The following is a 20,773-nucleotide window of genomic DNA, read 5'->3' on the forward strand; positions in this document are numbered from 1 at the left end:
AACCTTGGCAACACCCTTGTAAATCTTTTCTGAACCCATGCATGTTTCACAACATCCTTCTGATAGGAAGGAGACCAGAATTGCTTGCAATATTCCAAAAGTGGCCTAACCAATGTCCTGTACAGCCGCAACATGACATCCCAACTCCTGTACTCAATACTCGGACCAATAAAGGAAAGCATACCAAATGCCTTCTTCGCTATCCTATCTACCTGTGACTCCACTTTCAAAGAACTATCAATCTGCACTCCAAGGTTTCTTTGTTCAGCAACACTCCCTAGGACCTTACCATTAAGTGTATAAGTCCTGCTAAGATTTGCTTTCCCAAAATGCAGCACCTTGCATTTATCTAAATTTAACTCCATCTGCCACTTCTCAGCCCATTGGCCTACCTGATCAAGATCCCATTATAATCTGAGGTAACCTTCTTCGCCGTCCACCACACCTCCAATTTTGGTGTCATCTGCAAACTTACTAACTATACTTCTTATGCTTACATCCAAATCATTTATATAAATGAAAAAAGTAGTGGACCCAGCACCGATCCTTGTGGCACTCCACTGGTCACAGGCCTCCAGTCTGAAAAACAACCCTCCACCACCACCCTCTGTCTTCTACCGTTGAGCCAGTTCTGTATCCAAATGGCTAGTTCTCCCTGTATTCCACGAGATCTAACCTTGCTAATCAGTCTCCCATGGGGAGCCTTGCCAAACGCCTAACTGAAGTTCATATAGATCACATCTGCAGCTCTGCCCTCATCAATCCTCTTTGTTATTTCTTCAAAAAACTCAGTCAATATTCCAAAAGTGGCCTAACCAATGTCCTGTACAGCCGCAACATGACATCCCAACTCCTGTACTCAATACTCGGACCAATAAATGAAAGCATACCAAATGGTATGATAACCCATGCACAAAGCCATGTTGACTATCCCGAATCAGTCCTTGCCTTTCCAAATACATGGACATCCTGTCCCTCAGGATTCCCTCCAACAACTTGCCCACCACTGACATCAGGCTCACTGGTCTATAGTTCCCTGGTTTGTCCTTATCACCCTTCTTAAACAATAGTGCCATGTTAGCCAAACCTTCAGCCTGTTGGCACCTCACCTGTGACTATCGATGATACAAATATCTCAGTGAGAGGCCTAGCAATCACTTGTCTAGCTTCCCACAGAGTTCTTGGGTACACCTGATCAGGTCCTGGGGATTTATCCACCTTTAACTGTTTCAAGACATCCAGCACTTCCTTCTTTGTAATCTGGACATTTTCAAGATGTCACCATCCATTTTCATACATTCTATATCTTCCATATCCTTTTCTACAGTAAATACTGATGCAAAATATTCATTTAGTATCTCCCCCATCTCCTGTGGCTCCACACAAAGGCCGCTTTGCTGATCTTTGAGAGGCCCTATTTTCTCCCTTAATGTCCTTAATGTATTTGTAAAAATCCTTTGGATTCTCCTTAATCCTATTTGCCAAAGCTTACTCATGTCCCCTTTTTGCCCTCCTGATTTCCCTCTTCGGTATACTCCTACTGTCTTTATACTCTTCTAAGGATTCACTCGATCTGTCCGGTCTATACCTGACAGATGCTTCCTTCTATTTCTGAATCAAACCCTCAATTTTTTTCATCATCCAGCATTCCCTATACCTACCAGCCTCTCGTTATCTCATTTCTGAAGGCTTCCTATTTTCTAGCCGTCCCTTTACCTGCGAACATCTGCCCCCAGTCAGCTTTTGAAAGTTCTTGCCTAATACCATCAAAATTAGCCTTCCGCCAATTTAGAACTTCAACTTTTAGATCTGGTCTATCCTTTTCCATCACTATTTTAAAACAAATAAAATTATGGTCGCTGGCCCCAAAGTACTCCTCCACTGACACCTCAGTCACCTGCCCTGCCTTATTTCCCAAGAGTACAATCAAGTTTTGCACCTTCTCTAGTAGGTACATCCACATACTGAATCAGAGAATTTTCTTGTACACACTTAATAAATTCCTCTCCATCTAAACCCTTAACATTATGGCAGTCCCAGTCGATGTTTGGAAAGTTAAAATCCCCTACCATAATCACCCTATTTTTCTTACAGATAACTGAGATCTCCTTACAAGTTTGTTTCTCAATTTCCCTCTGACTATTAGGGGGGGTCAATAATACAATCCCAATAAGGTGATCATCCCTTTCTTAATTCTCAGTTCCACCCAAATAACGTCCCTGGATGTATTTCTGGGAATATCCTCCCTCAGCACAGCTGTAATGCTATCCCTTATCAAAAACACCACTCCGCCTCCTCTTTTGCCTCCCTTTCTATGTTCCTGTACATTTGTATCTTGAAACATTAAGCTGCCAGTCCTGCCCATCCCTGAGCCACGTTTCTGTAATTGCTATGATATCCCCATCCCATGGTTCCTAACCATGCCCTGAGTTCAGCTACCTTCCCTGTTCGGCCTGAATGTTTGTAACTCTGGATCAGAAGGTCCAGGTTCAAATCCTATCTGCTTCAGTGGTGTGTTATAACATACCTGAATAAATTGCTTTTTGGGGAATGGCCATGCAGTGATTGTGTTATTGGACAAGTAATCCAGAGGACCAGACTAATGCTCTAAGAGCATAGGTCCCGCCATGGCAACTGTTACAATTTAAATTCAACTAATAAAATCTGGAATTGAAAACTGGTTTCATTAATAGTGGCTTTTTCCTTAAGTTAAAAGAAGGGGTCTTATGGTGCAGTGGTAGTTTCCCTACCTCTAGACCACAAGGTCCATGTTCAAGCTGTACCTGAATTGGAAGCATGTCACAATATGTCTGAACAGATTTATTTCAAAAGAAAGAATATAAACAGACACTTACCACAATGACATGTTAAATTTAAATTTGAAAATTTTCAGTTGAACATTTGATTTTGTTATAATGAACCCGAAGGGAGCCATCATCTTTTCCTTTTTTGTAAAATGGCACGTGGATGTCTCCAGCTAGGCCAGCATTTATTGTCCATTCCTGATTGTCCAGACAGTAGTTTAGAGTCAACCATATTGCTGTGGATCTGGAGTCACATGTAGCCAGACCAAGTAAAACATGCTAGATTTCCTTCACTAAAGGACATTAGTGAACCAGGTGGGTTTTGACATGGTCACCATTAGACTAATTTGTCATTCCAGATTTTTATTGAATTCAAGTTTTACCAGCTGCCATGGTGGGATTCAAACTCATGTCTTAGGTTCTGGATTATCAATTCAGTGACATCATCAATCCACCACACATCCCCATTGGTTCACTTTCAAAACCGTTAATGACACTGGAGCAGGAGTATTATTAGGACCTGTATACTTGCAATGTTTCACTTTGTGAAGAAATTTAAAAATGAATAAAGACTGGCTTCTATGTTTCTAGTTCATCAGTTGGCTGGCAAGAGTTTAATGTGGGCATCTATACACTTAGTTGACATTATGGATAACTGTTTAGAAAAACTACAATTGGTTAAAACTTAAGGTGTTAAATAATGGCCAACCAGTTAGCATGGTATTCTTTCATCTTCGGAATTACAATTGAATCCAATGATATCTGATGTGATTAAATCGTCTCTGTCTGCTGGAAGGCTTCTCTAATAAGAACTGAGGTCTTTATAGAAATAGTCACACAGCATTAGATTGCTCTGAATCTTGATGAGAGATACCTTGTGTTTGAAATGGACAAATTTAGACTGGAGCAGGGAGACTACTTTTGCAAAAAGTGCATCACAATATAGTTTAAAGAACTTTGTGACTAACTGTGCCATATCTGACCTTGGATAGCTGATATGAATATGAAATTCTTTCCTTGAGCAGTATTAAAAATCTTTTTCCTAGTCCTAGTCAAACGACATCTTGATTTTAAAAAAGTCTCACTCCAGTTGGTACATCCTCCATTCCTTCCCCAACTTTTTCTTTAGTTTCACAATCTTTTGAGATAAAGGAGCTCCTTTAAGGCTGGCTTCTTCTCCAGTCCTAGTTATAATTGCTCTATTGATGTTGGCTGTGGTAGTGTCCCTACCTTTAGGCCACAAGGCCCATGTTCAAGTTCTTCCTGCCTTGGAAGCATGTCACAATGTGTCAGTTATCAAGGCCCCAAAGCTCTGAAAATTCTTCTGCAAACTTCTGTCTTTTTGCCTTGCTTTTCTCCAAGATATATCTTTACATCTAGCTCTTCTGTGAAACCTTTGGTCATTTGATTTAATATCTCCTTACATGGCTCAGAGTCATACTTTTCTTTAGAATTGTCTTGTGAAGTGCCCTGAGATCTTTCATTGTGTGAAATATAAGCCACCATTGTTAAGGTTGATTTCAGTCATTTGTGGAAAAGATATACAGAGGCACAGCAGAGTCAACAGCTTCCTACTCACTTTAATTTTAAACATATTTTCACATCTATGAATAGTGGATAACTTCCTAGTTAGACTTATTCAAAGTGCTGACTGAAGACTGGAATGAAAGATATCATTTCTGCAGTAGTGAACATGACCAATTTTTATAGTGCAAGGAAGGAGGTCTGCGTAACCAGTTTAAACCAAAAAAAATGTTCACTGTTTCAAAATTTATTCGATTCTAAGCATTACCTGATGGTATTTCTTCAAAATGTTATGCATTTCAGCCACATCTTCACTGGATATAGTTTTCACCACGTATCTTCTGTCATATGTGGTGTGAAAACGAGCTCCACTTCGACCTTGTGAGTCATTTGAAAAGGGAGCACTGCGTGTCACTGAATTCTGAAAGGAAAAGAAACAGTTGACAGATCTCAGGGTTTGATAATGAATTGAATGCTGTGCGCCTTTTGGGATAATGTACTCGTGTACTGATGAGCTCGTATCAGTGAGTTCCCAGTCAACTGAAAATGGCCATGGCAAAGCTTTAGGAGCAAACTACTTACATCTTCGGTTAGGAATTGCAAAGGAATGGAATCTTGGAAAAAAGCCTTAAGAACGGAGAAGCAAATAGTAAAATGTCACATTGGTACAATGGTACCAAAGAGAGGTAGCTGAGCTTCAAGTATTTATTTCTGTGCTTGATTTGACAATATAATCCAATCCTGTGAGGGACTGCTGCATTACTGATGGTACTGTTTGGAGAAAGAATTATTTTAAATCTAAGGCCCTTTGTATCTACTCTAGTGTTTCAGGTTACTGTGAAACATCCTGTGGTATAATTTGAAGAACAGGTAGCTCATTAAGAAAATATTCATTAAGAACAGTCAATGGTGTTTGGGGCATCTTGATGTGTGAAAGATGGCTGCACTTTGGATACATAACAATAGTTACTACTTGCTTTAACCTGATACAATGCCAAACGCTAACTAATAATTACAAAAAAAAAAATCAGCAAAAGCAATCTATGAATGAAGCGTTTGGCATTGTAACAGGTTAAAGCAAGTAGCAAATATTGTTACGTATCCATACTGCAGTCATCTTTCACACATCAAGATGCCCCAAACACCATTGACTATTCTTAATGAATATTTTCTTAATGAGCTCCCTGCTCTTCAAATTATACCACAGGATGTTTAACACTAACCTGAAACACTAGAGTAGATATAAAAGGCTTTAGATTTAAAATAATTCTTTCTCCAAACAATACCATCAGTAATGCAGCAGTCCCTCAAAGAATTGGATTTGAACCCCAACATCCCTCTGCTCCTCCACACTGCCAAGAATCCTGCCTTTAAACCGGTATTCTGCGTTTAAATTCGGCCTTCCAAAATGAATCATTTCACACTTTTCCAGGTTGAACGCCATCTACCACTTCTCAGCCCAGTTCTGCATCCTGTCAATGTCCCGTTGCAACCTACAACAGCCCTCCATACATCCACAACTCCACCAACCTTCCTGTCATTGGCAAACTTACTAATCCACGCTTCCACTTCCTCAGCAAGTCATTTATAAAAATCACAAAGAGCAGACATTCCAGGACAGATATCTATAGAACACTACTGGTCACCGAACTCCAGACTAAATACTTTTCGTCTAGCACCACCCTCTGTCTTCTATGGGCCAGCTGTCTGTATCCAGACAGCCAAATTTCCCTGTATTCCATGCTTCTTTACTTTTTGAATGCACCTACCATGGGGAACCTTATCAAACACCTTGCTAAAATCCATATACACCACATACACTGCTGTATTTTCATCAATGTGTTTTGTCACATACTCAAAGAATTCAGTAAGACTTATGAGGCATGACCTGCCCCTCACAAAGCCATATTGACTATCTCTATTCAAACTATACATTTCCCAATAATCATAAATCCTGTCTCTCAGGATCCTCTCCACCGATGTAAGATTGACTGGTTTGAAATTCCCAGGATTATCCAAATTCCCTTTCTTGAATAAGGGAATAGCATTTGCCACCCTCCAATCATCTGGTACTACTCCAGTGGACAGTGAGGGTGCAAAGATCATCCCCAAAGGCGCAGCAATCTCTCCCCTAATTTCTTGTAGTAACCTTGGGTATATCCTATCTGGCCCAGGGGACTTATCTATCCTTATGATTTTCAAAGTTTCCAGCACATCCTCCTTCTTACATCAACCTGTTTGAGCATTTCAGCCTGTTTCATGTTGTCCTCACAAATGACAAGGTCCTTCTCATTAGTGAATACTGTAGCAAAGTATTCATTATGGACCTCCCCTACCACCTCCGATTCCAGGCATAAGTTGCTTCCATTATCGCTGATCAGCTCTACCCTCACTCTGGTCATTCTCTTGTTTCTCATGTAAGTGTAGAACACCTTGAGATTTTCCTTAATCCTACCCCCAATGCTTTTTCATGCCCCCTTCTAGCTTTACTAAGACCATTCTTCAATTCCTTCCTGGCTACCTTGTAACCCTCTTGAGCCCTGTCTGATCCTTGCTTCCTTAACTTTAAGTAAGCTTCTTTTTCCTTCTTGGTTAGATGTTCCATGTCTCTTGTCATCCAAGGTTCCTTCACTCTACCCTACCTTTCTTGCCTCAGCGGGAGAAACCTATCCAGCACTTGCAAGTGCTCCCTAAACAACCTCCACATTTCTGCCATGCATTTCCCTGAGAACACCTGTTACTAATTTATACTCCACAGTTCCTACATAATAGCATTGTAATTCCTCCTCCCCCAATTAAGTACTTTCTCATACTGTCTGCACCTATCCCTCTCTACAAGTATAGTAAAATGTCAAGGAGTTGTGATCACTATCTCAGAAATACTGTCCTATCGAGAGATTTGACACCTGACCTGGCTCGTGGCAAGCACCAAAGCCAATATGGCTTCCCCTCTAGCTGGCCTATCTACATATTGAGTCTGGACAGATCTGATAAAATATACACCATCCAAACTATTTGCACTAAGGAGGTTGCAATCAATATTAAGGAAGCTGAAATCACCCACGACAACAACCCTGTTAGTTCTTCACTTTTCCAAAATCTGCCTCCTGATCTGCTCCTCCATGTCTCTGTTGCTATTGGGGGATCTATAGAAAATGCCCAATAAAGTGACTGCTCCTTTCCTGTTTCTGACTTCCACCCATACTGACTCTGCAGATAAACCTTCCTCAACAATCTCCCTTTCAGCAGCTGTGATACTATCCCTGAATAGCAATGCCACTCTCTCACCTCCCTCCCTATTCCTTTTGAATAGCACTGTGGCTCAGTGGTTAGCACTGCTGCCTCACAGTGCCAGGGACCTGGGTTCAATTCCTGCCTCGGGTAACTGTCTGTGTAGAGTTTGCACATTCTCCCCATGTCTGCGTGGGTTTCCTCCGGGTACTCCGGTTTCCTCCCACAGTCCAAGGATGTGCAGGTTAGGTGAATTGGCCATGCTAAATTACCAATAGTGTTAGGTGCATTAGTTAGGGGTAAATATAGGGTAGGGGTGTGGGTGGGTTACTCTTCGGAGGGTCGGTGTGGACTTGTTGGGCCGAAGTGGCTGTTTCCATACTGTAGGGAATCTAATCTAATCTAATCTAACCGCCAGATCATTCAACAACCATTCTTGCCCCAATGATATCCAAGCGTCTGTAATGGCCACAACATCATAGCTCCAAGTACTAATCCATGCTTTAAGTTCATCACCCTTATTCCTGACACTTTTTGCATTAAAATAGACACAATTCAACCCCTCACACTGACTGTACCTTTTCCCTATCAACTGTCTATCCTTCCTCACAGACTCTCTGCACGCTGTATCTGCCTGTTCACTAGCTACCCCATCCTTTGATCCATAGTTCCAGTTCCCACCCCCTCCGCCAAACTCACCTGAAGAGGTCGAGCAAACCTCCCGCCCAGTTAAGAATCAACCATATTGCTGTGGGTCAGGAGTCCCTTGTAGACCAGACACAGGTAAGGATGAGTTTCCTTCCCTACTGGACAGTAGTGAGCCAGATGGGTTTTCCCAACAATTGACAATGGATTCATGGTCATCACTAGATTGTTAATTCCAGATAATTTTATTGAATTTAAATTCCATCATCTGCTGTGATGGGATTCGAATCTGGGTCCCCAGAATGTTATCTGGGCCTCTGGATTAACAGTCAAGTGATAATGCCACTAGGCCATCGCCTCTCCTAAGACTGGTGAGGAATGGTCACCAGACGCGAGATGTTAACTTTGCTTTCTCTCCACAGTTGCTGCCAGGTCTGCTGAGCTTTTCCAGCAACTTCTGTTTTTGATTCTGATTTACGGCATCTGCAGTTCTTTCAGTTTTTAATGTCTGCAATACTTTGAACAAATAGGGATACCTATTTAGACAAGTAGAGGTTGCAAAGCATCATAATTTGGTAATAGTGTGTGGGAATTACAAAGCAAAGATGACTGATCAGGGGAACTCAAAGACACAGCGCAAGTGAAAAAAAAAAGCAATTGGTTAACATGTAAAATAGTAACAAAACTAACATTAAATTAAATTCAGTACTGGGCCTTCCCAGGAATCAAGCTGATTATGGACCAAGTTGAAGAAATTTTTTTTCACTCAGAGGGTGGTGAACCGGTGGAATTCTGTGCTACAGAATGCTGTAAAGGTGAGATCACAGCAAATTTAAGAAAGAAATAGATTTCTAGAGGCTCAGTGCATCGTGGGGAGAAAGCAAGAAAAGAACACTGTGAAAGAAGATCAGTCACGACCATACTGAATGGCAGAGGGGATGAAGAGGCTGAATGGCCCACTCCTACTCTTATTTTCCACGTTTCTTAGGGTGAATCTATTCTCACTGGAACCAAGAGGAATAAAAGCTAGTAGCAGCGAAAAGTAAGATTTAAGGGAACCTGACAAGGTTAATACTGAAAAGTCTTTCCCCTTGTAGGGAAAATCTAGAAGCAGATCGAAGTTTCAGCATAAGCTGTGTTGTATTTAATTAATTTGCTCAGAAGCTTGTTAATCTTTGGAATCTTCTATTAAGGGGAATTGTAGAAGCCGACTCTTTGAACATATTCAACATTTTTAATCTGCAAGGCAGTCACTGGTTCTGGAAGTGGAGGCCTTGATCAGATCAGTGATAAGCTTGGCAAATATTAAAGCAGTCTTGAAGGGACAAATGGCCCTTATTCCTAGTTCTTATGTTCTCTGCTATGCAGTTGGTAACAATTTTGCAAAGTAAGCATTAGAAAAAATGCCCATTTGTCCTAGATGACAGTACCCGATGTCTCTGTTCGGAGTTTGTGAACACGTATTCAAGTCAAATGGCTCCCAAACCAGTCACACAAAGGAAGTCAATTTGCTCAATCTTAATTTGGTCATCCTGAGACATGAAAAGTCACCTTAAAAATATTTCTCAAAATATTTCCAGGATTTTTTTGTTCTTCTACTTGGAAACTTATCACGCGTTGCTTACTGTATTGGTAAGAAACTTACATCTAGCAATACTGAGGGAATGTAAACATAAGATATTGAACCAAAGCTGCAAGATATTAAAACTTGTTAGGGAACTATTCTGGCTAACATTTCCATCAGATGACATACACAAACGTGCGATTAATTTTATTGCTGTTTACTGTAATTCTCTGCATACAAAAGGATTGCTTTCTGTGTCTAGATAATTTAGCAAACTCTATTTCCAAAAACAATTGGATGGGAAATACAATGTCCTGGCTCATATGATAAGGACTGTATAAATATCAGTTCTTTCTCTTCCTTCCTTCTAGTCAGCTTTGTGGAAAATCAAATAAGGAAAATGTAGCTTTGTTTAAGCAACCAATTCCCACAAAGAGGTAGGCTTGGTCAGAGCATACTACTGCTCTAATTCTGATTTGAACTGGGGTGTACAAAGTTAAAAATCACACAACACCAGGTTATAGTCCAACAGGTTTAATTGGAAGCACACTAGCTTTCGGAGCGACGCTCCTTCACCAGGTGGTAGTGGAGGGCTCAATCCTAACACACAGAATTTATGGCAAAAATTTACAGTGTGATGTAACTTAAATTATACATTGAAAAATTGATTGTCCGTTAAGCCTTTCATCTGTTAGAATACAGTGATAGTTTCACTTCTTTCATGTTTAAATCACAAAACCTTTTTTTAAAAAAGTTGCATTCTCGGGTTAGCTGTTAACAATGGTGATAGCTAGATAATATGTTGAAGGTGTTAGCCCCCTGTGTTCTCTAATTCAATATTCGCAGATTTCACCTTCAATGCTAATCCTGATGGCAGTGCTTCAGGAATTGATTGTAATATTTGCTCCAGAATGTCTAAGAGTATGGCATCCTCTTATTTTAAACTGCAAAATGTACACCACATTTCTGACAATATTAAGTTTTTAAGAATTAGTCAAGATAACAAAAAGGTTGTGAATAGTAATGCAATATTTTCAATATGTTAATTAGGTTCTCCAGCGCATCATATTTGCATTTGGAATACATCCAGTGGTAAAGGTTTCCATTTATAAGGAGACTATGGAAGTAAAGAGGTTGTTTTTGTATCCTCATGCATTTACATCATTTACTTGAAAATATTAAAGATCGTCGAGTAAGGGCCACAGCTTTTCAAGGCCTATTCACAAAACAACCATGACCTTGTAATGGTGGTGCAGGGTCAAGGAACTTTACAGGGTTATTATTGCTCCTGGATAGTTTATTCAATTGGAAAGGATAACCTACAACGATTCTGGAGGTACAGTAACACAAGTTAAGTGACAGTAATGTGATGTGAAAAAGGGTCGGCTTTGTAGAAGAATACAGAAGCATTCTCCTGATGAAAAGAAAACATTAAAAAAATCTGAACAAGGACCGTTTTGATGTATATGCTGGGAAGGGACGGTGTGAAACAGCACAGAGGTGGTTGAAGGTTCTAGTGAAAATTGATGGGCTGAGGTTTAAAGAATTTTGGATTAGTGGTGCTGGAAGAGCAGTTCAGGCAGCATCCGAGGAGCAGCAAAATAGATGTTTCGGGCAAAAGCCCTTCATAAATTGATTATATATTACGTAGTTGAGATCAACTAAGCAATGGCATGCTTTGCACTTAGTTTCCAGTTTCTAAGACAAAATTCACAAAAGCAAACTAGGTACTAAGACCAGGAGCCCTAGTAAAGGCACCAAGATTGCTATCCACAAAACAGGAGACACAAATAGTCGGTGGCACCAAGCTTACTCATACAAAACTGTGGACAAGCCTTAATTTCATCATATGGTACCCAGAGGTATAAGGAATACAAGAAGCATGAAACACACCTGGAGAACATAAGAGGAAAATTTGAGGATTTCTGAGTTTAAGCAATGTAAAGAGAATTGAAAGAAAAGGAATGCAATGCAGAGAGAAGTTACCAACTACGAACTATCTAGGATCTCTAATCAGACAGAAAAGTTTGCCATGGGCCAAAAAGTGTGGTGCTGGAAATGCACAGCTGATCAGGCAGCATCAGAGGAGCAGGAGAGTTGACGTTTCAAGCATAAGCAATAGCTTATGGGGCAGGGGGTGCTATGGGGGCTGAAAGATGAATGGGAGGAGGGTGGGGCTGGGGGGGCGAAGGTTGCTAGGAATATGATAGATGGATGAAGGTGAGGGGTGATGGTGATAGGTCGGAGTTGAGGATGGAGCGGATAAGTGAGAAGGAAGATGGACAGGTAGGACGGTTCATGAGGGCTGTGCTGTATTTGGGGGGGGGGGGAAGTGTTGGATCTGGGATCTGGGATAAGGTGGGGAGAGGGAAGGGGAGATGAGAAAACTGGTGAAATCCATATTGATTCTGGGTGGTTGGAAGGTCCCAGGGCAGAAGATGAGGTGTTCTTCCTCTAGTCGTCAGGTGGCTAGGATGTGGTGGTGGAGAAGGCCCAGGACATGTCCTTGGTGGATTGGGAGGCAGAGTTTAAGTGATCAGCCACAGGGTGGTGGGGTTGTTTGTGGGCGTGTCCCAGAGAGGTTCTCTGGGACGTTTTGCGAGTTGGCGTCCTGTCTCCCCAATATAGAAGAGACCAGATCGGGAGCAAACTTTGCCATGTCCAGTCCAGAGACATCACACAATGAACTTTTAGCCATTGCTTTTAAAGTTTGGACACAAACAGTTAAAATAGCTGAGTAAAGTCACATGACTTTGGGCATTTGGTTTAGACAGAATTGATTATACTTAGTAATGACACAAGTGAGGGTACCTCATAGCTATTTGTTGAATTCACTCATCAGCGTTAAAGCATGGGTCAACACAAAATTTATGGAGTTTACATACTTTGTGTTTCCATTTTTCAGACATGAAAGGAACATTGGAACTCAATAGCCACCATCAACTTTCCATCATATGATAGCTTCCACACATCCAAATTAAACTGGGTGGATCTCAGAAACTTTGATTCCACATCTGGTGAGCTACTAAGAACCAGTGTTCCAAATACATGGTGATGACATGCAAATGCCCCAAAATGAAGGGAAAATTCACCCACAGGAGCAAACAATCAGAGAAAAGTCACACCCTGTAAACAGAATAGAAGGGTGAGGATCTGCTCTTCTAATCATTGAGAGGCTGGTCCTCTCTCATGTGTACTTGTATATATAATTGCCCATTTGTTGTTAACTTATGTCCATGCCCTTTAATTTAAAAACTGTGATATCTAGGAAATTAATCTTTTCCTTGTTTGTTGTTGCTTCGCATTTAATGGAGAGTTTATTGAAAATATTGATGAATTTTCCCTATTCTACTTCTGTGTGTCCAAATAACCTCTATGTCAGTACAAAACCAGAAGGTAATGCTACAATTCAACTGCATGATTTAATAGATATTAGAATGAGAATGAAAAAGTTCATTGCCACTGTAAACCAAAAAGTAGCTCCCAGAAATTAAAATGCAGTCCTCAGAAATAAACAAGTATCCTGATATGAACACAGCAGCATATTTGAAGAAGTCCTCAATTTTTTTTAAAGAAAGCCGCATGGTGAGACAGCTTTTTTTCCCCTGCATGTATAAAAGATAAGCTAAAATCTCTTTGGAGGCAGATCTGGCAGAACCATCAATCATCAATCTGTGAACCAGACTCTCAATTTAGCTGCAAGTCAAAAGAAGACAAAGCTTTTTCACCTACGCCCAGTTACAAAGTACAGCAAAGACTCAATCACCTTAGGCTCTTGTAGTGCAGGGTCAGTGTCAGTTCCTCTGGATTAGGAGGCCCAGATTCAAGTTCCTCCTGCTTCAGAGGTAGGTAATAATATACCTGAACAAGTTGATTAAAAAAATCTCCTACATATTTGACAAAAAGAAACCTTACAGCCTGGTGTGAACTCTTCATTTCACACGATTCTCACTTCAAATTTAAGTATTGAATCCATTAAAAGAAATTCAGGCCTGTCATAAGGGATAATGGGGATCATAAATCAGAAACTGAATTAACTGTACTCTGTTGATGTGCATTCTCTTTATCTATAACCTATCTTTATGGGTACAGATATGAGCTCTTGCATGAAACGTGAAGTTATGAAATTTGTGGTAAGCTTGACAGAGTAAGTAACTTTGTTTAGTCAGTAGAATTAGAATCCCTACAGTATGGAAACAGATCTTTCGGCCCAACAAGTCCACACCGACCCTCAGAAAAGTCACCCACCCAGACCCATTCCCCTACCCTATATTTTCCTCCGATGTACCTTGCCTACACATCCCTGAACACTCTGGGCAATTTAGCATGGCCAATTCACCTAACCTGCATATCTTTGGATTGTGGGAGGAAACTGGAGCACCCAGAGGAAACCCATGCAGACACGGGGAGAATGTGCAAACTCCACACCGACAGTCGCCCGAGGTTGGAATCAAACCCGGGTCCCTGGCGCTGTGAGGCAGCAGTGCTAACCACTGAGCCACCATGCTGCCCCTTGAGTTATAAACTCATGATACCCATGAAATTCTAACAGGACTAGACAAAGTAAACACAGGAAGAATGTTCCTGATGACTGGGGATCCAGAAACAGGGGCCACAATCTAAGGTGCATGTGATATATTATAAGGATGAGGAGAAACATCCTCACCCATACAGTGGAGAGCCCGTGGAATTCTCTGCCATAGAAAATGGTTGAGGCCACAATATTGAATGCTTTTAAGAAGGATATAGAAATGGATCAAAGGGTATGGGGTAAAAACAGAAACAGGATACTGAGTCAGATGATCAGCCATTATATCAATGAATAGCAGAGTAGGCTCAAAGGGCCAATTGGCTTGTTCCTGTTCCTATTGTTTATGCTCTAAAGCGCAGCTGAATTGGGACACCACATACAATGGAAAGAAAATATATACTTTTCCATTCAGAATAGACTGATAACAGGTAATGAGAGAACAAATGCATTGTGCCAGTATCAACGGTTTCATGTAAACCATCCATGAATTGGGTAGACTTCACCCTAATATAGACATTAAATGTCTTGACATAAAATAAATTTTTTTTACATCTTCCCCTCAAGAGGGAAATACATGCTTTGGATATAATTCATTGTTACAGAGGAGATTTTGCAGTTCTATTTAAGGTCAAGACAACAAAACAAGAATGTCAACAGATGGAGGAAGATTAACGCTATAGTTATCAACAGCAAGAGGTAGCAGCTGTCCACAACATTAACAAACACAGTACACAAGGTTACAAACATAAAGCAGGCTGCTCTCAATACTTTCAGCTTCTTAATTTGTAAGGTGACAAAATCCTAACTTAGTTTCCCCAGATATCCAATGTCTCTTCCTTATGAAGCAACAAATTATTTTTTCATTAATTATTCACAGGTTGTGGGTGCAGGTGGCTAGGCCAGACTCTTCCCTTGTTGGATTTGACAAGGTGGTGGCGAGCTGCCTTTTGAATTGCTGCAGTCCACGCAGTTCAGCAGGTTCACCATGAGCAGTATTAGGGAGGCAGATCTTTGATTTTGACACAGTGACTGAAGGAAAGCCAACATAATTCAGAGTCAAGATGGTATGTTGTGTGGAGGGGAAGTTGCAGGTTGCAGGCTGAGTATTGACTGACCTTGTCCTTCTATTTGGTAGAAGTCGCTAACAGGCTTATTTCACGAGGGATGGCAATTTGGTGTTGACTATTGATTATGCTCTTTCAGTTCCTTACTGTCCTGTATATTTTGAGATTTAATTTCAGATTTCTAGTACTAATCGAGGTCCTGTAAAAATCTACAACCAAACCATATTGGGGACAGTATCCTATTGAGCCCCATAACAAGAGGTATAGAGCAAGTTTTACATTAAATAGCATGGACAAGGAATCAAATTTGGAAAGGTGTGGTAATTCATGGAGTAGAGATAAGGCAGGGAACAATAAAAAAGGAAATAATAAACAGATGATAACAGGAAATGATAGAAAATGCAAATCTAAGAGCAGATCATCAGATAAGGCTAGTGATTGCAAAAAGTTTGCAAACAATGCAATTACACAGAAATGGCTGCAGGATAAGGTAGATTGGGAACTGAATATTGAAGAGTATTTGATATTTAGGATGGACAGGAAGCTACACAACATAGGAGGTGGCTCTGTTAATTAATGATGATATGGGCACTGTAAAAAAGGTACGACCTGAGTTTAGGAAAACAAATGTAGAAAACATTTAGAATTAAGATGAGAAATGATGTGGGAATGATGTGCATGTCCCCTAAAAACAACCACACAGTAGGACTGAGATTAATGGAAGAAATAATAGGAACTTGTCAGAAAATTAAAGCAATGATCATCAGAGATTCTAATCCACACTAGAAAATCAGATGGAGCAAGGAAACCTCAATGAGTTCATAGAATCCTTTTGGAATATGTCTTTGAACAGCACAGTCTGGAGTCAACCAGACAGTCGGCTTTACTAGAATTGTGAGATATGATTAATGAATAACTTCAAAATGAGCATGCCCCTGGGTAGGAGGGATCAAAATACGATTGAATTTTATATTCAGTTTGAGGAAGAGAAGAATTTTTAACTGAAATAAGGGCATTTATGAGGGCAGGAAAGCAGAGCTGGCTAAAGTGAACTGGAAAACTAGGTTAAGGGACAGGCCAACAGAGATGCAGCAGCAGACATATCAGAGGATACTTCCGGGTGGGATGTTCTTCAGACATTTGGTGTGGACTCGATGGGCCTGTTTCTACACTTTAGGGAATTCTATGATTCAAATAGTATTGTGGAAATAAAAGCTAACTATGAAGGAGGTAACATATTTTAATGGATAGAAGATTGGCTAGCTTTTGTATACAGAATGGCAAGTAATTAGGAATGCTGATAGAAAGCTAGCAGTTTTGGTGAAGGGAAAGAATGAGAGCAGCAGGGGTAAAAGCAGTGCAGAAGCAGTGAGAACACAGTCAGGGGAGCAGAGAAAAAGAGCAAGACATAGTCAGAGATTAGTGGAAAAAGTGTAACAAACAGTGGGGATAAAAGCATCCAGGGTCAGTAAGAACACAGTGAGAATGTAGCTGACCACTCACTGAACCCCTCTATTCCATTGGATGAGTGAATGTCTCGTGACCTTTTGACTCACTCTCATGCAGAAGCAATAAACTACAGTCATTTGTGTTTTTGCCCCACCTTAGAGATAAAGGATGAGGCCAAGGTGGAATTTTATTGCAGCTTTGATTGGATCATTCTTCTGTCCCTTTGGTAACACAAACCTCTGGAAAAGGCATAACATGAAACAAAGAATACTGGAAATCTGAAACAAAATATAGAAACCACTGGGAAAACTCAGCAGTGCTGGCAACATCCGTGGACAGAAAGCAGAATTAACATTTTGAGTCCGGTGACATTTCTTCTAACTTCTGTTCTGTTAATTCTCCATTCTCTCCACAGACACTGCCAGACCTGCTAACGTTCTCCAGCAAATTCTGCTTTTGTCTCTGGAAAGGCACGATTTGTAAGGAAAGCATAGAGGAGGCAATCACCAGCAAAAGAACTTCTGATGACCTGTCTAGAGCAGATATATAGAAAACCTCATGATAACATCTTTCTCCAGACATTGGCACCCACTTGACTTCATCATTGCTTCAGTATAGGGCAGTAAGGATGTATGGATGTTGACATCACCAATGCTATGACAGGACTGATCATCATCTACATCTGATTTGTCATTTCCATCAGGTTGCCCTAAAAACTGCAGCAGATATGCTACAGCAGGAAATTCAATGTTGATAGGTTGAAGGACTCCATAAAGAAATACCTACTCAGTCAATGCATTATCACCAACCTGGTGATGATCAATGAATAGTAACTACAGAATGGTGATAGCACCTGTTCTTCCCTTAAATCTATCATAAACATCCAAGAGCTACCTAACTGCAAATTCAAGGTGTTCCTGAGCTGGAAGCACCAAAATTTGAAGGAAAGAAAACAGAACTAAAAGACAAATGAAGGCTGAGGTTTAATAAAATACCTCTGATCTAAGAAACAGATGTTCTGTATAAATAGTGCAGGAAGTCCAGCAACTCACTGACAGCCACGATGTGAATGGATTCTTCCATGCAGCCAAGATCAGCTGCAGCCCAAGCACCGACCCACAGAGATAAAAATGGAGTGGCAATTACTGAAGACAGAGGTGATCAGCAGTAGTTGGAAGAAAGACTTCAAGGACCTCCCCAATTAAATGCAGTCCTGGATCTGGATGCCCTCTACCATATTCCATATCATGCTACCCATAATCACCTCACCAACCCTGAGGAGTTTAGCAGGCCATCAGACAGTTGAGAATCCACACTGTCACCAATGCAAATAGAATACCTGCCAAAATTCTGAAATATGTATATATAACCTCATCTCTTTGATGGTGAGAGGTGAGAGGGAAAAGATTTAAAAGGGACCAGAGGTTAGTTTGTATGTGGAATGAACTGCCAGAGGAAGTTACATTCCACATGCAAAAGGTACAGTTATAATATTTAAAAGACATTTGGACAGGAACACAAATAGGAAAGATTTAGGGGATATGTGCCAAACGCAGGCAAATGGGACTAGTTTAATTTGGGAAACTTGGTTGGCATGGACTAGTTGGACCTTGGAAGGTCTGTTTCCATACTGCATAATTCCATGTAGAAGGAGAACCCCATGTTAGTGGATCTCGAAGATGCTATAATTGTGACCACTGTCAAAAAAGGAACTAAGACTGACTACAGAAGTGATTCTCCTACAGTCCTCCCTAGGGAAGGTTATTAACGGCATTGGTAAAACTTCAAGTGGAGTATTGTATACAGTATTGATCTCTTTGTATTAGAGGCAATTCAGAGAAGGTTTACTGGACTGATAATTGGAATGGCAGGTTGTCTTATGAAGAAAGATCGGACAGACTAGGACTTTAGAATGGTCAGAGGTGATTTGCTTGAAACATAAAAGATCTCGAGAGATGTAGACAGTGTAGATGTAGAGAGGATGTTTTCTCCTGTGGGAGACTTTAAAACTAAGTACTCCTGTGTAAAAATAAGGGGTTGCCCATTTAGGACAGATAAAGATAATATGTTTTCCCCCACAGAGGATTGAGTCTTTGGAAGTTTTTTTTCAAAAGGCAACAGAAACAGAATAATCTGAATATTTTTAAGGCAGAGGTAGATAAGCAAGGAGTAGAGGGTTAATGAGGGTAAGTGGGAACATAATCAGAATAGCCATCGAATTATGCAATGGATTAGAGGGGCCAGATAGACTATTCTTGTTCCTAATTTGTACATTATTTTAATCTCCATGTATTTATTATTTCCACAATGTCAGTGGTGCATTTTTCTGTCTGCCTGTCATTGTCTACTCCCAAAATTACCCATCCCTTCCCTCAAAGCATTCCAAAAAGGCCGTGTTGTTTTCACTGCAAGCTGTAGCTAAACTATGGTGCAGCCAGTGAAAAGTTTAATTTTTGCTGGTGCAGATTAGCAATCCGCAAGAGCAAAATAAATTTATGACAAAAATTCACTTTTTTCTTGGAAGAAAATCAATAATGTCTTATTTTCTTAAAACTAGACATCATGAGTCACACCAGCTGTTTCTCGTTAAACGATTTATTCCTAAAAGACCTTTAAAAATCCTATTCCTCGCAAAATGAGGATTCCAACTACTTTCACCAATATTCCTACGTAAGCAGAAAGTTAAGTATTTTTTTAAAAGAGCTATTCAATGAGAAAGTTACACTTAATCCTTTCATTAAATTTTTTATTTTAATCTTTAAAAGCCCCAATTGCTTTTACATCGCTTAATATCCTACCTGACAGGAGGAAAGGAAATAAACTCTTTATAAGTAAGCACATTTAGCTGCTACATAGTTTCCCTTTTACATGACTGATCATTCTCTTTTTAGTACTAACTGTGATCCAATACGCTCCAAATTATTCTCCAACTAGCTCTTTTGCAAGATCCTGGAAAAAAAAATGGGGTACCTTGGAAACCTCCGACAAATCCAGGTGGCGTCTTCAGTCTTCACCTGACTAGGAAAAAGAGCATTCAAGTAGAAGCATGGGTTCAAATCTCACCACAGCAGTTGATGGAATTTAAATTCAAATGAATAAATCTGGAATATAGAATCTGGCTTGTCTCAGTAATGGTTGCCCTAACAATTCTCATCAATTGTTTCAAAAACCTGTGTCACTCAATAAGAACAAAGATTGGTACAGCACAGGAACAGGCCCTTCAGCCCACCAATACAATGCCGTTTTAAACTGCAAACCTTTTGCCTCTACGTGGTTCATATCCCTCTATTCCTTGCCTTCATTTATCTGTCAAGATGCCTCTTAAACATTGCTATTGTATCTGCCTCCATAAACTCCCCAAGCATATTCCAAGCACTCACCGTCTCCTGTGCAAAAGGCTTGCCTCTCACATTTCCTTCAAACTTATCCCCATTACCTTAAACAGACAACCCCTTGCAATTGAGATTTCTACCTGGGAATAAAACTCTGACTATCAATTCTATTCATGCCTCTCAGTTTTGTAAGCTTTTATTCTTCAATATTCAGATAAAAAATTTAAGGAAGGAAATCTGCCACTATTACCCCAGTCAGGCCTTGTTATCACATAGTCTGCCATTACACATTATCTATCGTTAGCTACTAATAGTCTCCGTTAACAGCTATTCACTCTACCAGCCAGATCATTATCCACTTCTTTGTCTGTCCAACTGTTCTTCTCTCCCTTTGGGCTCTATCCCTACCTATCACTTGCTCCTTACTCCCTCCTCCCACCCCCCACCCTATCTTCTGCATATAAATCAACATTTTCCAGGCTACTATCAGTTCTGAGGAAGGATCACCAGACCCGAAACACAGGCCAATATACAAGATGCAGGGGAATGGGATTGTGGGAGATACAGCAGTTTGGATCAGTAATTGGCTTGCTGAAAGAAAACAGAGGGTTGTAGTTGATGGAACATGT

At 40.4% G+C, this 20,773-nt stretch overlaps 1 protein-coding gene across 4 annotated transcripts in view; it reads right to left on the minus strand.

Annotated features, from left to right (window-relative positions):
• pip4k2aa (phosphatidylinositol-5-phosphate 4-kinase, type II, alpha a) overlaps positions 1–20,773 on the minus strand; it is a 244,273-nt gene that overhangs the window by 54,069 nt on the left and 169,431 nt on the right. For all 4 annotated transcript variants that reach the window (XM_072575966.1, XM_072575968.1, XM_072575967.1 and 1 more), the window contains exon 4: positions 4,597–4,749. In XM_072575966.1, coding sequence (XP_072432067.1) covers positions 4,597–4,749 — 153 coding nt within the window. The remainder of the gene's footprint in view (positions 1–4,596; positions 4,750–20,773) is intronic.

The sequence above is a fragment of the Chiloscyllium punctatum genome, chromosome 8 (genome assembly GCF_047496795.1).
Source record: "Chiloscyllium punctatum isolate Juve2018m chromosome 8, sChiPun1.3, whole genome shotgun sequence".
NCBI classification, from domain to species: Eukaryota; Metazoa; Chordata; class Chondrichthyes; order Orectolobiformes; family Hemiscylliidae; genus Chiloscyllium; species Chiloscyllium punctatum.